A 26,230-nucleotide genomic window follows, 5' to 3' on the forward strand; every position below is an offset into this window, starting at 1 on the left:
TTTGTAGATCGTGCTTTTGCTTTAATACACACCTTCCGTAATCTATTTTTCAATTACTTTTAAAAAGTGGTGGGGACAATATCGAGCCTGGCAAAAAGTGGTGGGGACATGTCCCACCCGTAAATTACGCCTATGGTTGTTAGCTGATTAATTAGGCTGAATTTACTGAAATAGAGAAAGTAACATTATATTGTTGCTTTACTTTGATGAACCTAAACCATAAAAGAAAGAGCTACAACCAACAGACCTGGGTCTATTAAAGGTCAGTGGTTAATCATAGGGTTAGTATTGCCTGTGAACTATAAAGTTATTGAGATCTCTGTAACTGTTGCCTTTTAGCAAGATACCAGGGACCTCATTAATAAAGGCCTTCTGAAGCGAAGCGATGCGTTTGTGTACGAAAAATATCTATATTTAAAACTTTATAAAGTAAAATATCTAACTTCCGCAAGATCGGAAAAAAACTTAATTAGTCTGCAATTTCGTCAGACGTAAAACGTAAACATTTTGAACTGCGAGAGGCACTAAATTTTTTCCGTCATTTGAATACGGAAGGCAATCTGGTGGAAGCTAAATTGATTTACTTTATAAAGTTTTAAATATTGATATTTTTCTTACACAAACTCATCGCTTCGCTTCAGGAGGCCTTTATTAACCACCTGGAGCCGTGTGGAGCAGTTATATGATGGATGGATGCACTTTTATGGACTTTACACTTGGGATGACTTGAGGGTGAGTAAATCATGGGCTAATTTTCATTTTTTGGGTGAACTAACCCTTTACCTCCATTAATGAGAGTGGCATATTTGATCTAAATGTGTATATCATTACATGTAAAACAGAGTTTAAATCATTCTGTTTTCATCATTGCTTCACTCACTCCAGTAAAAGAGTGTGTACGCACGGTCAGACTGTCTGTACGTTGCATACATATGGCTATTTTTTTTTATAAATCCCGATATGTGCGTGAAAAATTGTGTACGCATATTTCTATGTTCATTTTGTGCGTACACAACTATTATACATCAGGCCCCAGGTTATTCTAGGACTGCCATTCCTCAACTATAGTACTATAGATATAAAAATGTGCTAAATGACACATAACTAATCTAATATACCCAAGCGTGGTGACAGTCAGATAATGGTGATTTAAGAGACCTTCTCTAATGAGCTTTCACATTAATATCAAGGTCAGGAGTAAACCAAAAGAAACAATCCCAATACATGGGGCTTTTTGTCTTTTTTTTTTTAGCTTGACATACTGATTCCCCTTAGTTGTATCAAATAAATAGACCAACAATTTATTTAAAACTAAAGAACGTTATATATGTTTTGAAAGACATGAGAGAGAATAAATGGGTGAAATATAAATTTTGGGTGAAATATTTGTTTAAAATAACCTGTTAACCAGCAAAACAGGACATTTTAGTTTATTCTAAAACTAATCAATTAAATATTGATTTTTTAAATATTTTTTTTTTATTAATGATACAATTGTGGGTAATGGGTAACTGAGAGCAACTATTTTGGGAAATACAGTGTTTGTTGGTGTCTCCGGATCTTGTGCCTCATGTTGTTTTAGTTTTTTTTCAGCGATGTCGCCTGGCACCTAAAAAGGTGCCCTTCTTATCATCAGAGTGACAGCAAATGAAAACGCCTGTCTCGACATTGTCTCACACAATCCTAATATCGCACAGAGCTGTAGGCTAGCATTGAGGAAGTTACCCCAAGAAGTAGCCAATTGCCAATAACTTCACTTTATTTACTTTTTATAAATAGTTCCCAATTTTACACATTTGTTTTCTGCCCATGTTGCTCTATCAAATGCTTTAACAAACTGGGCTGGGTAATGGGTAATGGCCTGGGCTGTTCAATGAGATTGAGAGATTTGTTTTTTTCAGCCAGGGCAAAACTTACAGTGCATAGTTCTATTCTTATATGTAAGTGTTAAATGAAGTCCAAGTAAAAGTAAAGACATTATTTTCATTATCCCAAAATACTGTCTGTCCATACAGCAAAGCAAACAAACCATAGCTAAGTAAATTAAGTAAATCAAAGAACAAATGAACAATTTTGATCAAAACAATTGGTCTCATTCACTAATAATTGCTTGATTATTCATATTAAATTAAAGGTCCCATGGCATTAAATGAGGTTTTTCAACATTAATATGAGTTCCCCTAGCCTGAATATTGTCCCCAAGTGGCTAGAAATTTAGATTGGTGTAAACCGAGTTCTGGCTGTCTTTCTCTGCCTTTGAGAAAATGACAGCCCAGACGTGCTGATCTTGAATTTTCCTGTTATGACGTCATAACAGGAACGGTTACGTCCCTTTCCTCCGCCCAGAGAATTTGGCACGCCCATGCGAGCGCCATATTTGTTTGTCCTCGAGAGATCATGGCTTGTGAACGAGTGAATGCTGGCAGTTTCTCAGTGTTTGGATGTACAAATGAAAACAGAAGTCTTTTTTCAGTTCCTTCTGATCTGTGATCAGTGATTTCTGATTTGTAGCTAATTATTCAAGTTCACACAGAACTTTATTATTTGTGCACACGCTGCGGCTTCTCTCTCTCCCGACAGAACAGTGTTTTCGTGTTTTCAATCTTGTGAGTCAGTGTTTTTGTACGTCCTCATCGCATCTATCTGTTCTAAAATGTGCATACAGTCGTGAGTTTCTGCTCAACATCTGCAGAGCCTCACCTTTAGAGATAAACTTCACGCACGCCGAGGCTCGGGCTGCACTGGCCGGTCAGCCTTCAACATCACCGACCTCCAGTACTGCATCTGGCCCACAGCAGAGGCACCAAATGTGGCGCGAGATTAAGCAGACGGTGGGGTAAGCGTGAGCGTATCCGGGCTAGCCAGCTATCCCCACAATAAACTGGATTACATTCGATTACTCCCCTGTTGTGTCTTTTTTTGCGCTGTGTACTCAATGCGCGTCACTGATGCTTTTCATATGATAGGAAAATATCTAAAAATAATGCTATAATCAACACTTACTCATAACTCGTTCATCTCCTGTATCTCCATACATTACATGTGTTACAAAGTTGGTAATAAGGAGGAAGGCGGGCTTGGCGTGACTGGGACTCGTGTTTATTCAGAACTCTCAGATACAAACAAAATAAACTCACACTGACAGCGCTCTCATAACTCAGTACAATATCACTATAGTTAGCAATCTCTCCGTCTCTGGTCCATTGATGTCCGGTTCGCGAACGAATCGTTCTGTTGAACAGGTTTTTTAGTGAACCGGTTCTTTTTAGTGAACCGAACCAGTTCACCAAATCGGACTGAATCGTTCTAAAGGTTCGCGTCTCGAGTCAGCACTGATCCATAATTTACTAAAGTTACTAACTTTCTGACATGAGTGACAGTAATAAACTAAGAAATAAACTAATAACCTAAAGTTAGCTAGTAACTACAACAGTTCACTGAACTGAGACGTGCTGAGAGAACTGATGAGAAGTGACATCCGTCTCTCTGGCAGGAGGCTTGTGCCTCGGCTCGTAGACCTTGTTAAACCACGCCCCCTCCGCTCATTTCAAATGCAAAGATGTCAGCCAATCACAACAGTGGGGGTTTTTACTGAAGCCTCACAGCAGACACGCCCCTTGAAACAGGGCAATCAGCCACATGGCAAACATCAGTATAGAAAAAAGGCCTTTTATTTCTAAATTATGGCATTTTATGATGTAAAAATCATACTAACAATATAAGTACACCTCAGAATACATTATAAAATAAAATAAAAAATCCATGCCATGGGACCTTTAATGAGAACTTTCAGGAAAAAAATCATCTAATTCACATGTAAGTACAGACATAAATATAGAGGTCAGTCAGGAAGCTCTAGATGGAACAGGCTAATGGGTTCTTAATGCAGTCTGCAAACAATGACATCATCAAACATGGCTCCAGTTGATTGGACTGATTCTGTAGCCAATGAGCTTGTTGCTTAACTTTTAAATAGTTAGGTTCTGTGTTTGCTGTAAGCTGTTATCGTGACAGTGGTTCAACTTTGCTTTTTTAACCGGACGAAAGAAAAAGCCCTGAAAAAAAACCCCAAAATAAACACCTTTCCCTTTATAATAAACACAATGAGTGCTATTGTTGTATTCTTTGATGTGCAACCTATACATATCTGTTAACATCTCAAAAAAATTTGTTTTAGGGTTTCATGGCCCTTTCAGACAAAAGAGTTGATGACACCTGTAATTCAGGCACCCTTTGGGCACTCCCCATGCGATGCCGTCTGCGAGTAATTATTGCCATTTGTTTACACATGCTTCAGACACCAGTCTGATGGTGTTCCCCATAGCATCAACTCCATGACGCAGTCTCTTATTCCCCTTCTCAGGGAACCGGGTTGCCAACACATTCTCACACCCAACTCGTCACATATTGACGCTTGGTCAGTACCCTTCGGCATCACTTTTTAACGCACATGTTACCACTCTACCGTCATTTTTCGATCCGCAAAGGTACTCCATTGATTGCAATGAGAAACCATTGGCGTCATACACAGACGCGTTGGGCATGGGAATGTTATCGTTATGATGAAATTATATACTGGGTTATGATTTTGCCATTATGACATTTTGGAGTGTGATTCTCAGTTTAATAAGCCAGCATAATTTCATTTACATTTATTTTAATTTGTATTTACACTATTTAGACACACGTTTGAACACTTAACCCAACCCCACCCCATCCCATCCCTAAACCTACCCATTTCTGTATTATGATATAAAACACAGGATATAACAGGCAGATATGACTGCAGGCACAATTTATTCAAAAAATAAATATTCCAAGTTTTCCAAGGCCAAATTATTGATTTGTGTGAAGAAAATCCCCAAATGCGATCAGCGTCTCCATCCACCGAAGATCATGCACACATTCAAAAATTGCCGCCCGCAGAAACATTACATCAGCTGTAATAGTGACCAATTGCATCATTACGTCAGCTTTTATTGTAAAATGTCATTGGCTTTGCCATGCTAAAGAGTCGGGTGCATCTTTTGAATGAGAAAGTGCGTACGTGCATTCACAGAGCGGCGGGATCCTTATTTCAGAGATTAAAACATTAAGGTCAACTCTGTTCTTTACATAAAGACATCGTATGACTTCAGAAGACATGGAATGCAACATGAGTTAATACTTTTATACGGTTTTTGGTCAGTTTTTTAAATAAATACCTGTGACTGTACTTGTATTTGCCAGTTACGTGTTTTATATTGTTGATAAGTGGGTAGGAGTGGGGTTAGGTGCCCCAAAATATAAAAGTAGCCTATAAATATTCATAAAATCATGTCTACTTTTACAAATGCAAAGAATTAAATGCGTCTTGATCAATGGAGTACCCTGCGCTTCAGAAAATGACGCTAAAGGGGTACCCTGTGCGTTAAAAAGTGATGCTGATGGGTCAATATGTCAAGCGTCAATATGGGGGTTGTGAGTTGGGAGTGAGAACGTGTTGAGGTTGCATATGCAACCTGAGACGCTTTGCACCATGGTGTAGCATAAATATACTTATATTTAACTTATATTTATATATTTTCGTCAGGTTTGAATATGCAAAAAAATAAAGAGTAGTCATTTACTTTGCCTCATTACAATAAAATCATAATCATCTGATTACAGTAAAGCATTATTTCATAACACATTAAACCAAACACTGCAGGCCTGTTTATTGTCACTGTTTATTAAACCAGGGAGACAATAGTGCTATTAGATTCCCTAAAATACAATCAACAAACTCTGATCATGATCATGTTGTCCTTGATATTCTTATGTGAATGACAACTTTTTTAGTTCTGTAATATTTTAGATGTTTTTAGCATGAAAATTCTATATTCTTTTGCAGACTACATAGAATTTTATACCAGCAATTTGCATTATAAGACATGGCCAGCCCCACACGGAATCTGCACGCACAGAAACTCCGCAGATTGTAGTGCCCATCATTTGAGAAGCATGCACAATCACGTGCGTGATTGTGAGGGGTAGTAGGCTGCGCTTATTGATGTAACATGTATTTTTGTGAAGAGGGTGATATTTGAAAATGTCTAAAATAAAATTGACCACGGAAGAGTTAAGGAAACGTCACTTGTCTGCAAAAATAACTTATTTATAGCTATTAAAAATAGTTAATTTATTTACTTCGGTAGATATTTATTTATTTTGCTCTATTGTTGAATGATATGAAATTGTTGTTTAATGATTTGTACAATACAATTGATAAAGTAATATTTTCTCTGTCTTTTACATTTACATTTATGCATTTAGCAGACGCTTTTATCCAAAGCGACTTACAAATGAGGAGTACAGGAAGCGATCCATCATGAGGAGGCAGCGAAACACAGAAAGTGCCTGAAGTACTAAGTTTTGGACATCGCACAGAGCATCACACACTAGGGCAGGGAAGAAGTAGAGGAAAATAGAAGGAAAATAAGGTATTTTAGTGGATGTACTATAATAAAGATCTAGCTAAGTTGTTCTATTTGGATTTGTATTGTAAACCTTGGCAAAAAAAAGTTAAGAAGTGAATATTTTATATTTTATTTTCAATGTTCTCAGTTCCAATATACTTAGATCTTTTTAACACATTTAAAACCACTCTGCATAATTCCGCAGATTTTTCAAAAAATTCAGTGCAGAAATCACAAAAAAAGTCCACAGATTCCATCCTGGACATGGCTCTTAGTGTCATGTCTGAGATTAATGTCAATAATGTCATGTCTGAGATAATTAATCACTGAGCTGTCTTAATTAAATGTACCTCTTGTTGTTTAGTGACATATTTTGCCCATAACATTTCATAGTGCACTATATAAATGCAGTCTCCCTGTGGCAATGGGGGTTAAGTGTCTTGCAGGAAGGGCACTATAGTGATAAATTATGATATAAGAAACTCTCTAGTTCCTGAAACACACCTGCATGGAGCAGAATCTACAATCCCAATACAAACATCCGCATCACTGCTCTTCCAGCAGTCATGCCTTTTCCATTTTTTTCTGTTTTGATTCCCAAAGAATGCTGTCGCTCTTGAATAATGAGATGGCATGAGTGAGTACTATCACTTTTCTAGTTTTAATGTGCACAGAATAGTGACTGATGTATATTTGAAAAGCAAGCTGTGAATGACAGCTGCTCAGGCTCAGTGAATCTCTCTGGAAAACCCAGACAAGATGTTGTTTGATGTTGGTTTTTCTTTTGGGTGGTTGCCAGGGAGTTGCTATGCAGTTGTTAAAGTATTCTGGTTTGCTAGAGTGCTCTGGCTGGTCCAGCCCCATTTTGAAAATCTCTGGCTACAGCTTTTGTATACACTATACAATCAAAAGTTTAGAATAATTAAGAATAATTAAAATGCTTTATTTATTTAATGTTAAAATGTTTTCCATGTTTAAAGTCTCTTATGCTCACCAAAACTGCATTTATTAAATTAAAAATACTGCAAAAACAGTAGTATTGTGAAATGTCATTGCAATTTAAAATAACTATTTTCCATCTGTCTATCGTTTGCCTGTGATGGCAAAGCTGAAGTCTTTTGTTATTTTATTTGGCACATGGAGGAAAAACATTTTGTCTCCCAGGCCTTCTTCAGTGTGTGAGGTAATCTAATATCTCCACCCACTATTTGTACAATTAATTCTTTATTGACATCACAATCATAATTATACACCAAACATAACAATGAAGAGTCCACCAATTCCAGCAGGACCTGACCAATTAAGACTAGCACATAATCTATTCCTAACTAATCTATTCCTTTTTCTGTTAGATTTATATATATATATATATATATATATATATATATATATATATATATATATATATATATATATATATATATATATATATATATATATATATATATATATATATATATATATATATATATATATGTGTATTAGGGCTGGGTATTGACACCAATTTCACAATTCGATTTGATTTCGATTCACAAGCTTTCGATCCGATTCGATTTTTGATTCTTTTTGATTCAATTCAATATCGATTATTTTGGATATGTATCAGGTATAATACATGGAAAATTTTCTCAAGGAAAACAAATTTCTGAACTAATGTTGTAAACTATGGGAGTCAGTTGATACTACATTAGCCTACTATAATATTGAAGGTAAAAATTAACAGATTTGTATACAAACACTTAAATGACACTATGTTTTTTTATATACAGTGAGGAAAATAAGTATTTGAACACCCTGCTATTTTGCAAGTTCTCCCACTTAGAAATCATGGAGGGGTCTGAAATTGTCATCGTAGGTGCATGTCCACTGTGAGAGACATAATCAAAAAAAATAAAATCCAGAAATCACAATGTATGATTTTTTAACTATTTATTTGTATGATACAGCTGCAAGTATTTGAACACCTGTCTATCAGCTAGAATTCTGACCCTCAAAGACCTGTTAGTCTGCCTTTAAAATGTCCACCTCCACTCCATTTATTATCCTAAATTAGATGCACCTGTTTGAGGTCGTTAGCTGCATAAAGACACCTGTCCACCCAATTCAATCAGTAAGAATCCAACTACTAACATGGCCAAGACCAAAGAGCTGTCCAAAGACACTAGAGACAAAATTGTACACCTCCACAAGCAGCTTGGTGAAAAAAGGTCCACTGTTGGAGCAATAATTAGAAAATGGAAGAAGCTAAAAATGACTGTCAATCTCCCTCGGACTGGGGCTCCATGCAAGATCTCACCTCGTGGGGTCTCAATGATCCTAAGAAAGGTGAGAAATCAGCCCAGAACTACACGGGAGGAGCTGGTCAATGACCTGAAAAGAGCTGGGACCACTGTTTCCAAGGTTACTGTTGGTAATACACTAAGACGTCATGGTTTGAAATCATGCATGGCACGGAAGGTTCCCCTGCTTAAACCAGCACATGTCCAGGCCCGTCTTAAGTTTGCCAATGACCATTTGGATGATCCAGAGGAGTCATGGGAGAAAGTCATGTGGTCAGATGAGACCAAAATAGAACTTTTTGGTCATAATTCCACTAAACGTGTTTGGAGGAAGAAGAATGATGAGTACCATCCCAAGAACACCATCCCTACTGTGAAGCATGGGGGTGGTAGCATCATGCTTTGGTGGTGTTTTTCTGCACATGGGACAGGGCGACTGCACTGTATTAAGGAGAGGATGACCGGGTCCATGTATTGCGAGATTTTGGGGAACAACCTCCTTCCCTCAGTTAGAGCATTGAAGATGGGTCGAGGCTGGGTCTTCCAACATGACAATGACCCGAACCACACAGCCAGGATAACCAAGGAGTGGCTCTGTAAGAAGCATATCAAGGTTCTGGCGTGGCCTAGCCTGTCTCCAGACCTAAACCCAATAGAGAATCTTTGGAGGGAGCTCAAACTCTGTGTTTCTCAGCGACAAGCCAGAAACCTGACTGATCTAGAGAAGATCTGTGTGGAGGAGTGGGCCAAAATCCCTCCTGCAGTGTGTGCAAACCTGGTGAAAAACTACAGGAAACATTTGACCTCTGTAATTGCAAACGAAGGCTACTGTACCAAATATTTTCTCAGGTGTTCAAATACTTATTTGCAGCTGTATCATACAAATAAATAGTAAAAAAATCATACATTGTGATTTCTGGATTTTTTTTTTTAGATTATGTCTCTCACAGTGGAGATGCAACTACGATGACAAAAGTGGGAGAACTTGCAAAATAGCAGGGTGTTCAAATACTTATTTTCCTTACTGTATATAATAATACAGTTAAAATATTAACTTTACAATTACATAATCATAATTCTACTCCAATTAGGTTTTTGAAATATAAACATTTAAATGGTGGCTGCATAAAAACTTGCCAGATTTATTCATACATACATGCATTAAATATTGAAGAACATTGACAATAAATATCCTATGTAATGTGGTACATATAATTAGCAAAATGCTCCTCTCTAGAGTTGGACACTGGATATGGTTTTTCTGAGGAAAATGTTACATGACATTGTTGACAAGCCGTTTTACTTAGGCTAAGTTACGTCTTTCTGCGGTTGAAACACTGATTGAGCGATTCTATGTGACAAGATACGGATTTGGGTAAGTTGTCCTGTATCTTTTAACACACTTTCAGAAGCTCATTCATGTTTATTTCACGCTGTTACTGGTATAAGGCGGAAGAGAAGATCCGTTTGCTCCGCACTGCCGGTTCTCTTGAGCTGAGCTGCGGCAGAGCGATCTCACTCCACAGCGCCAGAACGGTATATGTTTTTGAATTTCGTAAAAAAAAAAATAGACGTAATTTGAAATCTGAGACTTTGTTTCATATCAATAGTAATAAAGCACAAAGATTATAGATTATTGCGATTTATTGGATGGGAGGCAGGCGTGCTACAATGTTTATTTCATTCATAACTGAAAACAGGATGACTAATCGATTCTTGGGATTTAAGAATCGATGTTGTTTTGTAAAAGTGAGATTCGATTAACATCGAGAAATCTATATTTTTTACCCAGCCCTAATATATATATGCATATATATATATATATATATATATATATATATATATATATATATATATATATATATATATATATATATATATATATATATATATATATAACAGAAAAATGAATAGAATAGTTAAGAGCTAGTCTTAATTGGTCAGGTAAATATACCAATTATAAGGGTAAGATCCCTCTTTCAGACTTGCGGCAGCATGGCAACTTCTGCCCCTGTCTCTCCGTGGGTTATGAATACTGTAACAAGTGGTTACAGAATTCAGTTTGCTTCCTGTCCACCTCATTTCCAGAGTATTGTAGAAATGAAAGTGCACCTGAAGGAGACAAGTTATTTTTAGAACAAGAGCGGCGCTCTCTATTGTTGAAAGGGGCTATAGAGAATGTATCCCTCCCAGAAAGAGGTAGGGTTCTACAGTCTATTTTATAGTACCCAAAAAGGATAGGAGCTGTGTCCAAGTTTAGATCTACTAGGCCTGAACCACACTCTTAGGACATACAGGTTAAGCATGCTAACCGTCAAATTTCAAGGATTGGTTTGTGACTATAGATCTGAAAGACGCATATTTCCCATTTAAATTTTGCCAGAATTTTCTCAGGTTTGCTTTTGGGGGTTGAAGCATGCCAATATTAAGTACTCTTTGTCCGAGCTCTGTTCCCATGCATATTTACCAAGTGCATGGATGTTCCTCTGGCTCCTCTGCAATTCTGTGCATTTAACTATATTGACAGGTTAATAGTAGCCTAGTCGAAGGATCGAGATGTTGTGCTCACTGACACAACGTTTTTGGAATGGTTAAAGCCAGCATTACTCCACTGGGCCTACTGCACGGGACCATTCCAGTTCTGTCTCAAGAGCAGAGGTTTCCACCCTCTGTATCATTCTGCCAGAGTCGTAAAGGGCCACTGGCTACATGCTCTTCTGCTTTGGAAGACGCCAGTGTTCCTCAGCAGAGGCCTGACACTAAGGGTGTGTTGTCGTTGCAAGTCTCTCATTATGGATGCTTCTCTCATAGGTCGGGTGCAGTTCTTGATGGCCGACCAGTCCGTGACTTTTGGGGGGACCATCATTCCTCATGGAACATAAATTGTCTTGAGATGAGAGCAGTGTTTCTAGAGTTGAAACACTTCCATCCATTATTGAAGGGCTACCATGTGTTGGTCAACATGGACAACAGTACAGTAGTATCTTACATCAATCACCAGGGCAGACATTTCATGCATCCTTTTCAGGCAGGCACAGCAGACCCTGCTCTGGGCAGAAAACAAATCTCAGTTTACATTCCAAGGGCAAGCAAACTTGGGATTTTGTCAAAGCAGGGGCTGTGGCCCAGGGAATGGTGACTCCATTCAATGGAGTCCATCTGGCGGAGGTACAGCCAAGAGGAAGTGGACTGAGATGACCCACTGTGCCCTCTGGTTCGACCGCACACCTCCAGCTCCTCTGGGGCTGGATGCCATGGTACAGACATGGCAGAAGCAGTGTCTGCACACCTTTCCTCCAATAGCTTTGCTCCCAGAGGTTCTAGCTAGGGTTTGCCAGGACTGAGTCCACCTTCTCCTAGTGGATCCGTTATGGCCGGCCCTCCTCTCCTAGACAGAGAGATCTTCTTTCTCAACTGCAAGGAACAGACTACCACTTCAAGCAAGAAATCTGAAAACTTTGGGTCTGGCCCCTGAGGAGTACCAGCTCATTGATTCTGGACTCACAACCAAGGTTGTTGAGAAAATTTTGCGTTCTTCCACCAGAAAGCTGTATGCCTGGCGACTCTTTGCATCATGGTGAGAGCAGCACCACCTGAACCCAGTCAACTGCCCTGTTGGTTCAGTGCTGGAGTTCCTTCAAGAACATATTAAACGGGTTTGACCCCAGCTTTAGATAGCTTTTGTTGGGAGTCATCCTGAGGCCTATCTGCTGGTTGTGAGTTCCTTCCTGGGACCTAGCATTAGTCCTGGGAGCATTAGCAGAAGCCCAATTTGAGCTCTTGGAATCGGATTTTGGCAGGATGGTCCTCTCCACACACATTCATCAGCTTTTATAGTCTGGATACAGATTCAACCCCAAGGTCTCAAGTCCTTCAGGGTTGATCCTTCTCAGTCGGTGCTCAACAGCTGTCTGTGCAGTAACACAGCCTTGTGAGGCAGACATTGTCCAGTGGCATGGCGACATTGGTGTTAAAGTTCCCATAGCATCATGCCATGATGCGGTATTGAATTCTACTGTGTACTGCCAAACTACTTGTCTGGCATGCATATACAGTGTTTTTAGTCGTTTCGAGATAATAAACCTAGAGATGCAACAATGTATCAGCCGTTGATATTTATTGGCTGATTTTTGATCAAATTAAAACCATCTGCATATCCGCTATAGCATGAAAAAGGCTTATATAACAAACTGATGGTTTATTTATTAACTGCGTGAAGGCACTGAGTTGTATAATGTCTGTTGCATAATCCAACATTTTTCTCTGGGTAAAATAATTCAATACTTGCTAAAACTAAATTAAATCTGGGTGCCAAAATGAAAATACAGCAGGGCTCAACAATACGGACTGCCCGTTGCCAGCGTGAACAATGCTCAGGAAATCCTTTGCATGTGTGTTTAAGCCTTGCCAATTTAAATATTCAAGAAATAAATGCTTGTATAGCAGTATATTGGATCGGTGCAGATCTTAAAGTGACAACAGCCTAATATTCAGGTTGTGCTGTTGCCTGTGTTTTAATGTTAATCAAACAACAAAAGACAAGAAAATTGTTCACAGCTCTTGACAAAACTTTTGTTAAATGGATCCAATCCATGTTCAATAGAAATTATTTTATGATGCAGCAATAAATTAGCTAGCATACCTTAATGCATGCAACTTTGCTGATTTAAAACATGATCAAAGCAATAATCTATTTTAATGACAAAAGTTCAAATACGAAAGCAAGGGACAAAATAGCGGTATAGGAATCGTCCAATAGTTGTTTGATAAAAATGCTATCTGAGCATCCCTGAATAAACTACTTATCTTAGTCACCTCAACATCCAAAATATTTATTTTGTTTTGTAAAAATGTATGTATATTTTATTTTTTGTCCATTGTAAATCAAATCGAAGGAATTCTAGAGTTTATAACCGTCAGATGTATGTAGATCTCTTTCAGAACCTGACTAGAGTTTAGATTCTCTGCCCGAGCCTGATTTCTCCGCCACTATCCTCGGGCCGGGCCCTTGATCAAGCATTTGTGTTTTTTTTTTTATCATTACTTTATTAGCCTAATTGGGTGGGCAGAAAGCTATGACATAATCAGAAATAATATATATATATATATATATATATATATATATATATATATATATATATATATATATATATATATATATATATATATATATATATATATATATATATATATATATATATATATTTTTTTTTTTTTTTTTTTTTTTTTTTAGCAAAGTAAGAACTAATATCCTACTACAACTAAGAAACAAATGTGTACAAAGTTGCACAAGTCAGGATTAGTCTAAAAATGCATGTTAAACTCACAGTACATGCAGTGATGAAGCACAGCATTCTGAACAGAAACCCTCTGAGAAGCCAGTCATGAGCTGCTCGCATGAACAGTGCAATTTGCTTAACTATTTATTTTTGTTTTGAATTGTTTCGTTTAAAAGTAGACATTTCAATCTTTCTATACATATATTTCTCATGTCTCTGAGGCAAGTAGCCTGCTGAGTTTCGGTTTATTTATGAGAGCAATGCAAGTGATCGCTTCGGCGCCTCCATGTCACGGTTATTGTCTGCTATAGCCTATTTGCTTCTTATTCATTAAATCCAGGCAATTGGCTGATGAAACATTGATTAAAATTAAGTAAAAAAATTATAAAATTTATACAAAACAAAATTCACTTTAAAGGTCCCATGGCATGAAATTTTCGTTTTTTGATGTTTTTCAACATTAATATAAGTTCCCCTAGCCTGAATATTGTCCCCAAGTGGCTAGAAATTTTGATCGCTGTAAACAGAGTTCTGTCTTTCTCTGCCTTTGAGAAAATGACAGCCCAGATGAGCTGATCTTGAATTTTCCTGTTATGACGTCATAATAGCAACGGCTACCTCCCTTTCCTCCGCCCAGAGAATTTGGCACACCCATGCGAGCGCCATATTTGTTTGTCCTCGAGAGATCATGGCTTGTGAATGAATGAATGCTGGCAGTTTCTCAGTGTTTGGATGTACAGATGAAAACAGAAGTCTTTTTTCAGTTCCTTCTGATCTGTGATCAATGATTTCTGATGTGTAGCTAATTATTCAAGTTAACACAGAACTTTATTATTCGTGCACACGCTGTGGCTTCTCTCTCTCCCACAGCGGAGGCGCCATACACGGCACGAGATTAAGCAGAAGGGGGGTAAGCGTCAGCGTATCCGGGCTAGGCTACCCAGCTATCCCCACAATAAACTGGATTACATTCGATTACAGAGCTGTTGTGTCTTTGTTTGCGCTGTGTACTCAATGCGCAATACACTGCCACTTTTCATATGATAGGAAAACATCTAAAAATAATGCTATAATCAACACTTACTCATAATTGGTTCATCTTGACAGCTGTAATGGTACATTACATGTGTTACGAAGTTGGTAGAATAAGGAGGAAGACGGGCTCGGCGTGACTGGGACTCGTGTTTATTCAGAACTCTCAGATACAAACACAATAAACTCGCACTGACAGCGCTCTCACAACTCAGTAGTTACAACATAACTTTGTTAGCAATCACTCAGTCTCTGGTCCGTGATGTCCGGTTCGCGAACGAATCATTCTTTTGAACCAGTTCTTTTTAGTGAACCGGTCGAACCAGTTCACCAAATCGGACTGAATTGTTCTAAATGGTTCGCGTCTCGAGTCAGCGCTGATCAATAATTTACTAAAGTTACTAACTTTCTGACATGAGTGACAGTCCCTCCGACTAGAAATAAACTAATAACCTGAAGTATATGCTAGTAACTACAACAGTTCACTGAACTGAGACGAGCTGAAGAGAACTGATGAGAAGTGAACTCCGGTCCATCCGTCTCTCTGGCAGGCTCGTACCTCGTAGACATTGTTAAACCACGCCCCCTTCGCTACAAGATCTGATACTCATTTCAAATGCAAAGATGTCAGCCAATCACAATAGTGGGTGTTTTTACTGAAGTCTCACAGCAGACAAGCCCCTTGAAACATGGCATTCAGCCAGAGGGCAAACATCAGTATAGAATAAATGCTATTTCTAAATTATGACATTTTATGATGTAAAAATTATACTAACAATATAAGTACACCTCAGAATACATTATAAAATAAAATAAAAAATCCATGCCATGGGACCTTTAAAGAAAGGCTTTCTAAAAAACAACTTAATGAAGTGGTTAAAATCATTTCTGACCCACTCACATCTTTGCACTTTTCATAATCAATATAGCTTAGATGAAATTAAAAAATAACATTATAATATTTAAACATAAATATGAAACAAAATACATTGTTTAAAGGTCCCATGGCATGGCATTTTTCTATTATTTTATAATGTTTCCTGAGGTGTACTTACTACTACTATACTATTAGTATGATTTTTACAAAAAAAAATGTCATAATTTAGAAAACAAAGGCATTTTTTTCTATACTGTTATTACCCCTCTGGCTTGAATGCTCTGTTTCAAGGGGCATATCGGCTGTGAGACTTCAGTGAAAACGCCCACTGTTGTGATTGGCTGACATCTTTTCATTTGAAATGAGTGTTAGATTATGTTGCAGAGGGGGCGTGGTTTATCGAGGCACTGCACGCATTGCATGCATGAGCATGAGAGAGAGACACTGACGGCACTCGTGAACCACGGAGAGCTGGAGGAGTTGTTGAGAGCGCTGTGCTGTTCGCGCGAGCTTATTTGTATCTTAGAGTTCTGGATAAACAGTCCCAGTCACGTCGACTCTGTCTTCTTCCACTTTATTCTACAAACTTTGTAAAACATGTAATGTACCATTACAGCCGTCGAGATGAACGAATCGTCAAAGTGGGGATTATAGCATTATTTTATGATCTATTCCTATCACATGAAAGGGTGCAGTGATGTAGACAGACAGTATGTTGATCGCGTGAATGCAGTGATCTCCTCATTGCAACGCATTTTCTCTCACAAAATGCTTTCACCACAACTAACAGCAAAGACGACATCGACAGGAATACAGTAAGAGCTTTGTGCAGCATAACAGTGTCATTCCTTATAACGGCAGTTTGGACAAGTGTGCAGATACACTCGTGACATGTGATTGACAGATCCGAACATCATAAAGAGTGTTCTTTGATCGCTCTCTGTAGTTTAATCACTTAAAAAAATGAACACTTAACTAACAGAAACAATCGTTTTAGTCACTGGCTTGATTCACTGATGCATTACGCTTAGGGCATCAAGACGGCGATCATTAAACTATCTAGATAGAAAGTCTGAGTGAACTTGAATGACTAGCTACACATCAGAAATCACTGATCACAGATCAGGCATTAATGAACACTGTTACTCACTGTTTGTCGCGGTGCTGTCGAATCCATATCGACTGATAAACTGAATCCATTTTCTCCGAATGCTCTGGGCGGGCAAAGCAGAGGAAGGGGAGGTAACCTTTCCTGGCATGACCTCATAACAGGAAAATTCCAGATCAGCTCATCTGAGCTCTCATTTTCTCAAAGGCAGAGAAAGACAGCCAGAACTCGGTTTACACCCATCAAAATTTCTAGCCACTTGGGGACCATATACAGGCTAAGGGAAATCATATTAATGTTAAAAAACCTCATAAAATGAAATTTTCATGCCATGGGACCTTTAATGCAAACAAAAATAGTGGGCTACAGTACAAATAAATGTCATGTCTGAGCGGGATTTGAGCAAACGTCATTTTACCGTTGAGTGGTTCATGAGTGGAGCGTGCTGGCATAGAGCGGATAATTAAGATGAGCGTAACACCGGTCCAATTTGCTCATTACAGGCTCGTTCTCGTCAGAACACCCACGTATTAAAAAATGGTCAGGTTTAAATCAGGCTCGGGCTCATAATTACAGTTAATGTGTTGGGCCGGGCCGGGCTCGGACACAACGTGCACAGGCTTGGGTAGGGTCAGGCTTGATTTTTTTGGGCCCGATCTAAGCTCTGAACCTGACCATACCATAAAACAACCATCAATATATTGTGCCCTAAACGTAATATGTGAACAAAAAACAGGGGGAGATACTCCCCTTTCACATCTTGAAAAAGACGTGCCACGTATAGCTCTTTTAGAGAGGAGTTTTTACTCTGCAGAACTGCAGAAGCGCCCAGGGAGAACACACACGCTGTGCTGGATCACTGCACAGATCAAACAGGAATGCGGAACGCGCCATAACACCAATAGTCTGGAGAGACGCTCGTCTTGAAGAGGAGGAAAGCTCAGGAAAGCAAGTGAACACTCGGCTCCGAAGCAGAAACATAATGTGAGATTGCACGCACAGTTCCTTATATACCCACGAGGTGGGGTGGAGTTGCGCTATTCCGCAGACCCATGGAATTGTCATGCCATTGGCTCGTTTTGTAGATCTCAAAGGCGTTTGGCTTCCAAGGCGAAACCCCCATTCCGTCAGAAACTGACGTAACTCATAGTGTACTGACTGAAAGGAAACTGTTTATGTTCATACAATGAAAGTCAATGGGGTATAAAAAAAATGTCATTGTATGGACAAAAAAGAAACCCAGACATTTTTCAAAATAATTTTTTTTTTTTTTCATAAAAGAAAGTCATACAGGGTTGGGACAACACGAGATTGGGTAAATGATGACAAAATATGACTTAAAGGGGTGATGAACTGAGAAATCAACTTTCCCTTGAGTTTTTGATATATAAAAGGTCATGGTAATATAAGAATATCCTGTAAGTTTCAGAGCTGAAAACTTCCTTGTTAGTCTAAGAAAAGCTTTTATTGACACCAGGCCCAGAAAAGCTCTCAGAATATGCGGATTTCTTACGTAATAGGACCTAGACGCCGCATCTACAGATAAATATGCTTCTGTAGCCCCGCCCACCAACTCGTGAGCTAAGGATTGTCCCTGCATAAGCTTCCTTCTGAATACACACTTAGGTGAGTAGGCTAAAACATGTTTTTTTATATGTGCTAGTTTTGCATAACATTACAGATCGTTTGAAATCTATTGATTACATACCTTAGCACGCTGTCACAGGGTGGAGAAGGTGTTATTGAATTGGTTCACTCGCGATCAGACTTGTAACGTCTGGCTCTTATGGGCCAGGCGTGAGTGTGTGTGTGTGTGTGTGTGTGATTTAATCATTGTGTTTGTTTGATTTTTTGCGAGTCCTCCGAGGATTTCCCCCACATGATTCCTGGGACTGACGGTAGCTGAAGCTCATTAAATATATAAATATTATCCAATCCTAGCCATGGGCGTTTACTTCCAAGTGTTCAGTGCGGCACGCCCATCAAATCCGAGTGTTTTTCAAAGAGGCTCAAAACCAGGGTAGGAAATAGCCTATTACTTATTCATTATGATGTTTTTGAACGTAAAAACCAGACAAACGTCATAAGTTGACCTCAGACAACAGTATAAAAAAATTTAAAAAGCCAGTTCATGACACCTTCAAAACTATAATTTCTCTTGTACGCTCTAAAATATAATTTTATACACCCCTATAGCCAGGCCACATAAGCTATGTTGACTACACTGAATTTGGTCTAATGCAAATAAGACAATAAGAACATACAGTACACAGTTCCTCTGCACATTAATAATGTTCTGTACTGAACCCATCAGACATCACAATATTTACACTTAAAAACTATAGAAAACCAGCTAATTCTAGTGCTTCTGCAAACACACCTTGGAGAGATCAAGCTTCTAAAACCGAGAAGAAGAAAAAAGATAGATAAGGCAGGAGGATACACAGGCAGGCAGGCAGTCTGTGGACAACGCAACGTTGAAAATGAAAACAATAAAGGTCTAATCAGACTTACCTTTGGGTGTCTATGTGTGGCCTCTGCAAGGCTGATTTGAGGACAAGGGCATCGGACCGCACAGTCTTCTGAGGTGACGTCTTGGGGCTGGTATCAGACTCACCACTATCATCATCACCCATGGCTTTGACGTAACTACTGCTCCGCATCCGGCGACATGGAATCTCCTCCTCCTTCTCAATCCCTGGATAACCCCCCCACTCATCCTGAGGCACCTGCAGATAAACAAACACACACCATCAAAGCCTATACTCGCACACAGAGCGAGAGGATACCGCACCTTTCATCACACATCATGTCAAGCTGTTTGTTAATCCCACCAGCTGCAGGTAACTTTCAGCCAGTACATCCATCATAATTAATTCCAGGAACTCCCAGTTTATTATTGGCAAGTATACAAATGCAAATAAATAAATAAATCACCTTTTTATAATGTATGCATTTGAAATGAATGAATTTATTTTAAAATGTTTGTTAAATATAACAATAAACTGATTTTAAAATTGTAAGTAATTGGCAAATTGATTAAGAAAAAAAGTTTAAAAGTTGCTTTTAAAACAAACTAATGTTACATTTTATTGTTACATTTAATACATTTTTAAACATGAATAAAAAAAAGATGTTTAAAATGTGTCTATACTCTGATTAGCTAAAACATGACCAGTCACAGGTGAAGCGAATATCCTAACATCTCCTAACAAGGCCACATGCACTTCTTTTCACAAGGGTATTTAAATACAGCATTCATAAACAAAACTTTGCCAGTGTTTAGTTTATGTCACTTATGTGTGAAATTCAAATGGCTATTTTTCAATTAAAGGCAGGGTAGGCAACTTCAGAGAGGCTAGCAATAGCAAACTAGCTTTGAAAAGCATGAGATCATCCTCCTTCAGAGTGTCTTCAAAGCCACACCTCCTCCAAAACACATGAACGCACACTAGAGCAGAGTCTGCAAAGCGTCATGAGAGATGGAGTTAAATTACTTCTGTCTCAAAGCACATAACATTACAATAATGAACGTAAACAACTCTTACTTGAACCATCAGTCTGCTGCCACAGAAACGCATCGATACAGGTTGACAGGCAAGTAAAACATCCTATTATTGTTATTCAGACTGAAGGCAATGAGACAGAAGATATGTAGCTGTCAAGCTGGGTTGTAGGAAGAGCAGGAGGATGAAGATCGAAACTAGGGCTGCAGCTATCGATTATTTTAGTAATCGAGTATTCTACCAATTATTCCATCGAGTAATCGGATAAGAAGTATTTTTTCTTTATTAAAGAGCAATACTTAATATACAAGAGATAATAAGACAGGAATCTTAAAATGAACAACTAACTTTCATTTTTAGAAAAATTGTTTAGAAAAAAGTGTCATTGCTGAAATTGCATACATTAATATCTGTGAAAACTACACCAGTTTAGTGCATTCAATTGCCATATTATATTCAAAATACAAATATATAAATAAAAAAATCATACATAAAAATATAAAATCAATTTCAAAATAATAGTAATATAAATAATAATAATGTCTAAACATTGCATTTATGTTGTGCAACTTAACTTTCAAGTGTCAGCTTCAGCTCAGGCATGACATAAGCCTTTCCTGTCTTCTGAAGGATTTGTGGCTTTTGTAAGAAGCAAAAAATATTGGACAGGAAGGAAACTTGGAATAAGAACAAGAGTAGACATGGGCATACTAGAGATGCGTGGATCAGCTCTAACATCACCGAATCCGCTGTTAAAAACAAACCATCCACCCGCAACCTATGATTTTCTCTGATTTAGATATCCTCACCTGATCGTCACATACAGTTTTTCAAATTCTCACTGTTAAGAGCGATGCTATCGTAACATATTAGCTACACGAAATTATATTAAATAACTTAAACCTGGGTCGACAACCTATACAGCACATGAAGGAGTAACCGCTGGAACGTGAGCAAAAGCGTGAGATGTGTTTGTATTTAATTCAGATAAAGTAGCTACATCACACATACAGGTCTACATTTTGAGCTACTCATTCATCATAGTAACACAGCTTGTTTTATTAAGTTAGGAGCTATAAATAATTAAAGTGTGAGATTTAAATTACGTAAATCAAATGAAAGCACGCAGCTCTGAGAGCAGGAGCGCTAAGCATCACGCGCACACAACAGTTACAGCTTATTACTATTTGTTGCGCTTAGCTTTGAGAAAATTTTAATGGTGTATTTCGGAGGTATCAAGTATATATAAATTCTCATTAAACATTTCACATACACATCACAATGACGGTTATGCATGTGCAAACTCCATTCATGCTGTTCATGTGTTAAAAGTATCTCTTCAGCTGTAACGCGAACTGCCGCAAATGAAGCTTAAATGTTCAGCGTCGCATCCTTAAGCTGCTCAACACACAGTTGTCTTGCGAGACTAAATTATATTAGCAGTGCAGATGCTGCTCTTTCTCGCATTGCGGTCTCTGATCTTGAAATGAGCAGAAAACGAAAGTTAAAGACTGACACATTCATTACGTTTTACAGTGAAATAAGAGTTCTGTCTTTATTCAAATCAACACATTAATGATTTATCTCTCATCCGCCATTACTTTACCCACCTGACCTGTGGATATAACCGCAATCCGCGCATACTCCGAGTCCTTACATAAAAAATGTCTTACTGCAACATGACCGTGTTAAATGGACTACCTGATGCTTTTTTGAATTTTTGAAAGTTACTCGAGGAATCGTTTCAGCCCTAATCGAAACATTTCCTGATCCTGTTCCCACTCTCTCTCACACTGTTATTTACTGTGTTTAAATACTGTGTTTTTCTCTTACCTTTTCTCTAAATAAAAGTGTCTAAAGGTAAAAAACGCAAACAGCCACTGTAGCTCACGGCTCTTCCCTAACATAAAATTTGTTACATTTCCCTAACATAAAATGTGATATAAAGCAGAAAACCTGTAGGCTATAGCAAAATGACTGTAGTCAAGCTTATTGGCAGTAAATCTGCAGTGAGAAAAAATGGGTCAGCTAGCCTAAAGACCTCTTAACCTTAAAAAAAAATATTGCATCTGAACACTGCATTTGTTAACACCTCCACTTTTGTTTTCAAGGGATTGTGTTAGAAATTTGTGTAGGATGTAGCCATAGTAACCACACATGAATAAACATTAACACAGAACGCTATGTTACAGTGCAGCTAAGACTTCAGATAAGAAATAGAGATTGTTTATACCGAAGGCAATCAGAGCATTTTTTCAAGGAAAACAACAGCGAGAACTCCATAAAATGCCATTCAATAAGGAATATACGGAGGAAAGAATATGTTTATGAAACCTTTGAGAATAACTGATTTTCTCCATTGATTTCTCATAAAATCTGATCTTCATCTACAGTTATAGACCAACATAATCTACCTAAACTAATAACACACAAACAGTTGTACATAAATCCTGGTTTCCAACAAATCTGGTCTTCTCAAGAAAGAGACGTTAGTGTGAATCATGCCTCAATCCCAATAGTTTAAAAACTCATTAACCCTTAAATGCATGACTGTTTCGCCAAACATTCTTACATATTCGGGTCTTTAGCGACCCGGATCTATATCTAACATGGATAGATCTATACCTGTCACGATAATATATAACACTCCTGATATTAGAGCAACAATTACAGAAGAATAAAATAAAACATATTTTGTTACCTTTTGGAGCTTGTAAGGGTTCAGTTTGAGCAGATGTTTTATACCATCACCACTGTCCTTGTCAGAGCTCATTTCCCAGTACATTCTGCATCTGGATCATATTCGCGATCTCACGCATATTCTCAAAACTCATTTTCAACGTCTTGAAAATAAATATTTTTATCACTGACAGCTTCGTTCACCGGATCCATCAAGTAACAGTGACACTAATATTTGATTGTGAGCCATTTCAAGTTTTGCAGATTATAATTATTATGGTTTCGTTTTCAATCTGCAGTAAGTATGAGTGAAACGTCACTTCATCATTGTGTATCAGACAATGATGCACAATGCATCCCCATTTGCTCCCATTGGCAGACATTTGAGTTTAAAATCTCAGAACACAAATAAAGAATTAGTTCAGACAAAAGACAAGACGCCAGAGACGTAAGATGGCGATATGACGAGATAGACGACCAGAAGATCGTGGCAGATCGAAATCAGAGAAATGGGTTAATATTTTCATTCAAGCCATCTCAATACTCTCATCTCACTTTCCTTTCTTTTACTAAGTTCTAAGTTAAGTTTTGCCACTTCAGCTTCAAAAACCTTGATCTTCCACGAGACTTTCCTTCCATCCGCCAACACGCCACGTCGATCAAAGACACAAATCAAAGAACCTGGGAAACCCCTCCAGCCAGGACCGAAAAGGGAATCCCCATTCAAAGATGATAGGAGACACAAACGCAAGTAACCTCCAGATTCTAACTGAACTGGTGCATTGATATCAAATTTAATAACCCCGCCTAAGAAACGATAGGAGGGTTAAATTAATGATTGATTAATTGTTCAGGTCATGTGTTATAAATGCATATATTTTGCTAGAAACTTGGGATTTCATAATTTCACTCTCTTAAAACTCATTCTTTCCTCACTTTCCTTCTTTCTGCAACTCGTGTGAATTTGTGTGTGCATGTGAGTGTGTTAGATATTAGCTTTAACCCCCTCGAGTCGACCGACGCGATCAACTCGCTTTTTTTCTTATAAGTGCCAAAGAGTCTCAAATAACTCTGTCGTTTTTTATCATTCAGGTAAGTGTTATACATCACTATAATCTGTTAAGTTAAACATTTTTGTGTACAGTCACAATAAAAACCTATTTTTTATGCTTTTTTCAAAATAAAGAAAACGAACATGATGCGTGATTTGCAGCCTCTCTGTCAAAGACGTTCATTTAGATAGTCTTCAGAAAAAGAACTCTAGCTTAGTGAATACTTGTCTCACAAACATGAGACATACTGTATGTCTAAAGAAACGTTGAAATGTCAGGTTTTAAATAATGTAAATCAAATCGAAAACAAATTTTCTGTGTTTATGTAATCTGTTTGAAAATCTGTTCGAGTGTCTCATTATCCGCTAATGTGACCACGCCCACAGAGCGCGCATTCTTTAGAGATTCAAATACTACAAGATCCATGCGTCAACGCCCACACATCAACTCAAATAAACACATCAAGTGTAGTGCTATACTTCAGCTACATCGTTTTGAGACGCGTTGAGGAATAATCCTGGAATTATTTACCTCATGAAAAGCTGTTAATTTCTAAGAGCAACGGATTCAGCCGCTGATTGTCAGGTAGGCTAAGTTTATTCTGTTAGCATCTGTGAATATTAAACACAAAAAGACTGTTTAAATATGAATCCTGCTGTAACATAAAATGTCATAGACACAAGACTGTTTAGACAAGATTTATTTGGCCTGTTTTGGACAGATTATGAAGTATTTATTGATTGTGAAAAGTGAACAGCACAAATAATAAAGGATGCATAATTTGATGCGCAATACATCAGAAGATATGGAGTTTGTCAGAAATTATTCAAAAATGCAAAAATGCTCTTCTTAGTATTTTTGTCTTGTTTCTAGTTTAATATCTAAAAATTCTTAAATCAAGATGTATTTACTAGATAAGTAAAATGACATAAGATATTTTTTTTTGTATTGTTGAAAATCAAATCAAAAGAAGTGAGTTTTTGCTTAAAACAAGCAAAATTATATGCCAATGGGGTAAGAAAAATAATCTTGTTTCTGATTGAAATCTTGTTTCTCGTTTCTGTCCCAAACAGAAATAAGATTATTTTTCTTACCCCATTGGCAGATAATTTAGCTTGTTTTAAGCAAAAACTCACTTCATTTAGATTTTTTCCCCCAGAAAATTGTACTTATCAAATTAATCTTGATTTAAGAATTTTTTTATATTTGGACTGGAAACAAGAAAAAATACCAAATAAGAAGAGCATTTTTTTTGCAGTGAAGTCAAATCTTTGTAACATTTAAAATATAATAGGCCTTTGTTGACTACATTCTAAATAAACTACAATAAAATGTATTTCCTTTGTCCTGTTGCTCTCTCAGTCACATACCTGAAGCTCATTCATTATGCAGCTCATTATGTGGCTCATTATGGGTTCTTTGTTCTCTCAGGTGTGATACTTTATTATTCATGATCATTCACATCTACGCTCTACATATTCACATATGGCCTTTGTAAAGAAAAAGTGTCTTACAAAATGTAAATCAATATATTGTGTTATGTGAATAAGTAGGCTCAATGATTCTCCAGAGGGTTAAGTGTTAGAGTAATCAATAAAGTTTTGTTTGTATTTAAAGATAAGGGTTCTTGTATTAAATAGACTCTCACTATTGTTTGGATATTTACATCCGCTGCAGAGTTGATAGTTACTGGACGCTGGACGAGTCATTTGCTCGGTCGTGAAATAAGTGACTCTTTCAAAATTACTTATTAATTAATTAATTAATTAATTAATTAGTTAATTAATTAATTAATTAATTTGAGCTAAATAGACCTGTTTCCCTTACACAGAGTCCTACATTGCGGACTTGTGAAACATCATCAGTCGCTGTCCAAATTTGACTGAATTGTTGTAACATATCCTATGCCTGCCGTTTCCATCTACCCACCACCAGAGGTCACCATTAAGACTTTTTCACTGCACACAGTTACATGTTACCC

At 37.7% G+C, this 26,230-nt stretch overlaps 1 protein-coding gene across 1 annotated transcript in view; it reads right to left on the reverse strand.

The window, feature by feature from the left end:
• Nucleotides 1-26,230, reverse strand: part of dlgap2b (discs, large homolog-associated protein 2b) — a gene marked incomplete at both ends in the record, with an annotated part of 76,698 nt that overhangs the window by 13,374 nt on the left and 37,094 nt on the right. Inside the window, one exon of the mRNA XM_079830458.1 lies at nt 19,527-19,741. Within this exon, the coding sequence (XP_079686584.1) occupies nt 19,527-19,741 (215 nt within the window). The remainder of the gene's footprint in view (nt 1-19,526; nt 19,742-26,230) is intronic.

Source organism: Gobio gobio (assembly GCF_949357685.1).
Source record: "Gobio gobio genome assembly, chromosome: 12".
Taxonomy (NCBI): Eukaryota; Metazoa; Chordata; class Actinopteri; order Cypriniformes; family Gobionidae; genus Gobio; species Gobio gobio.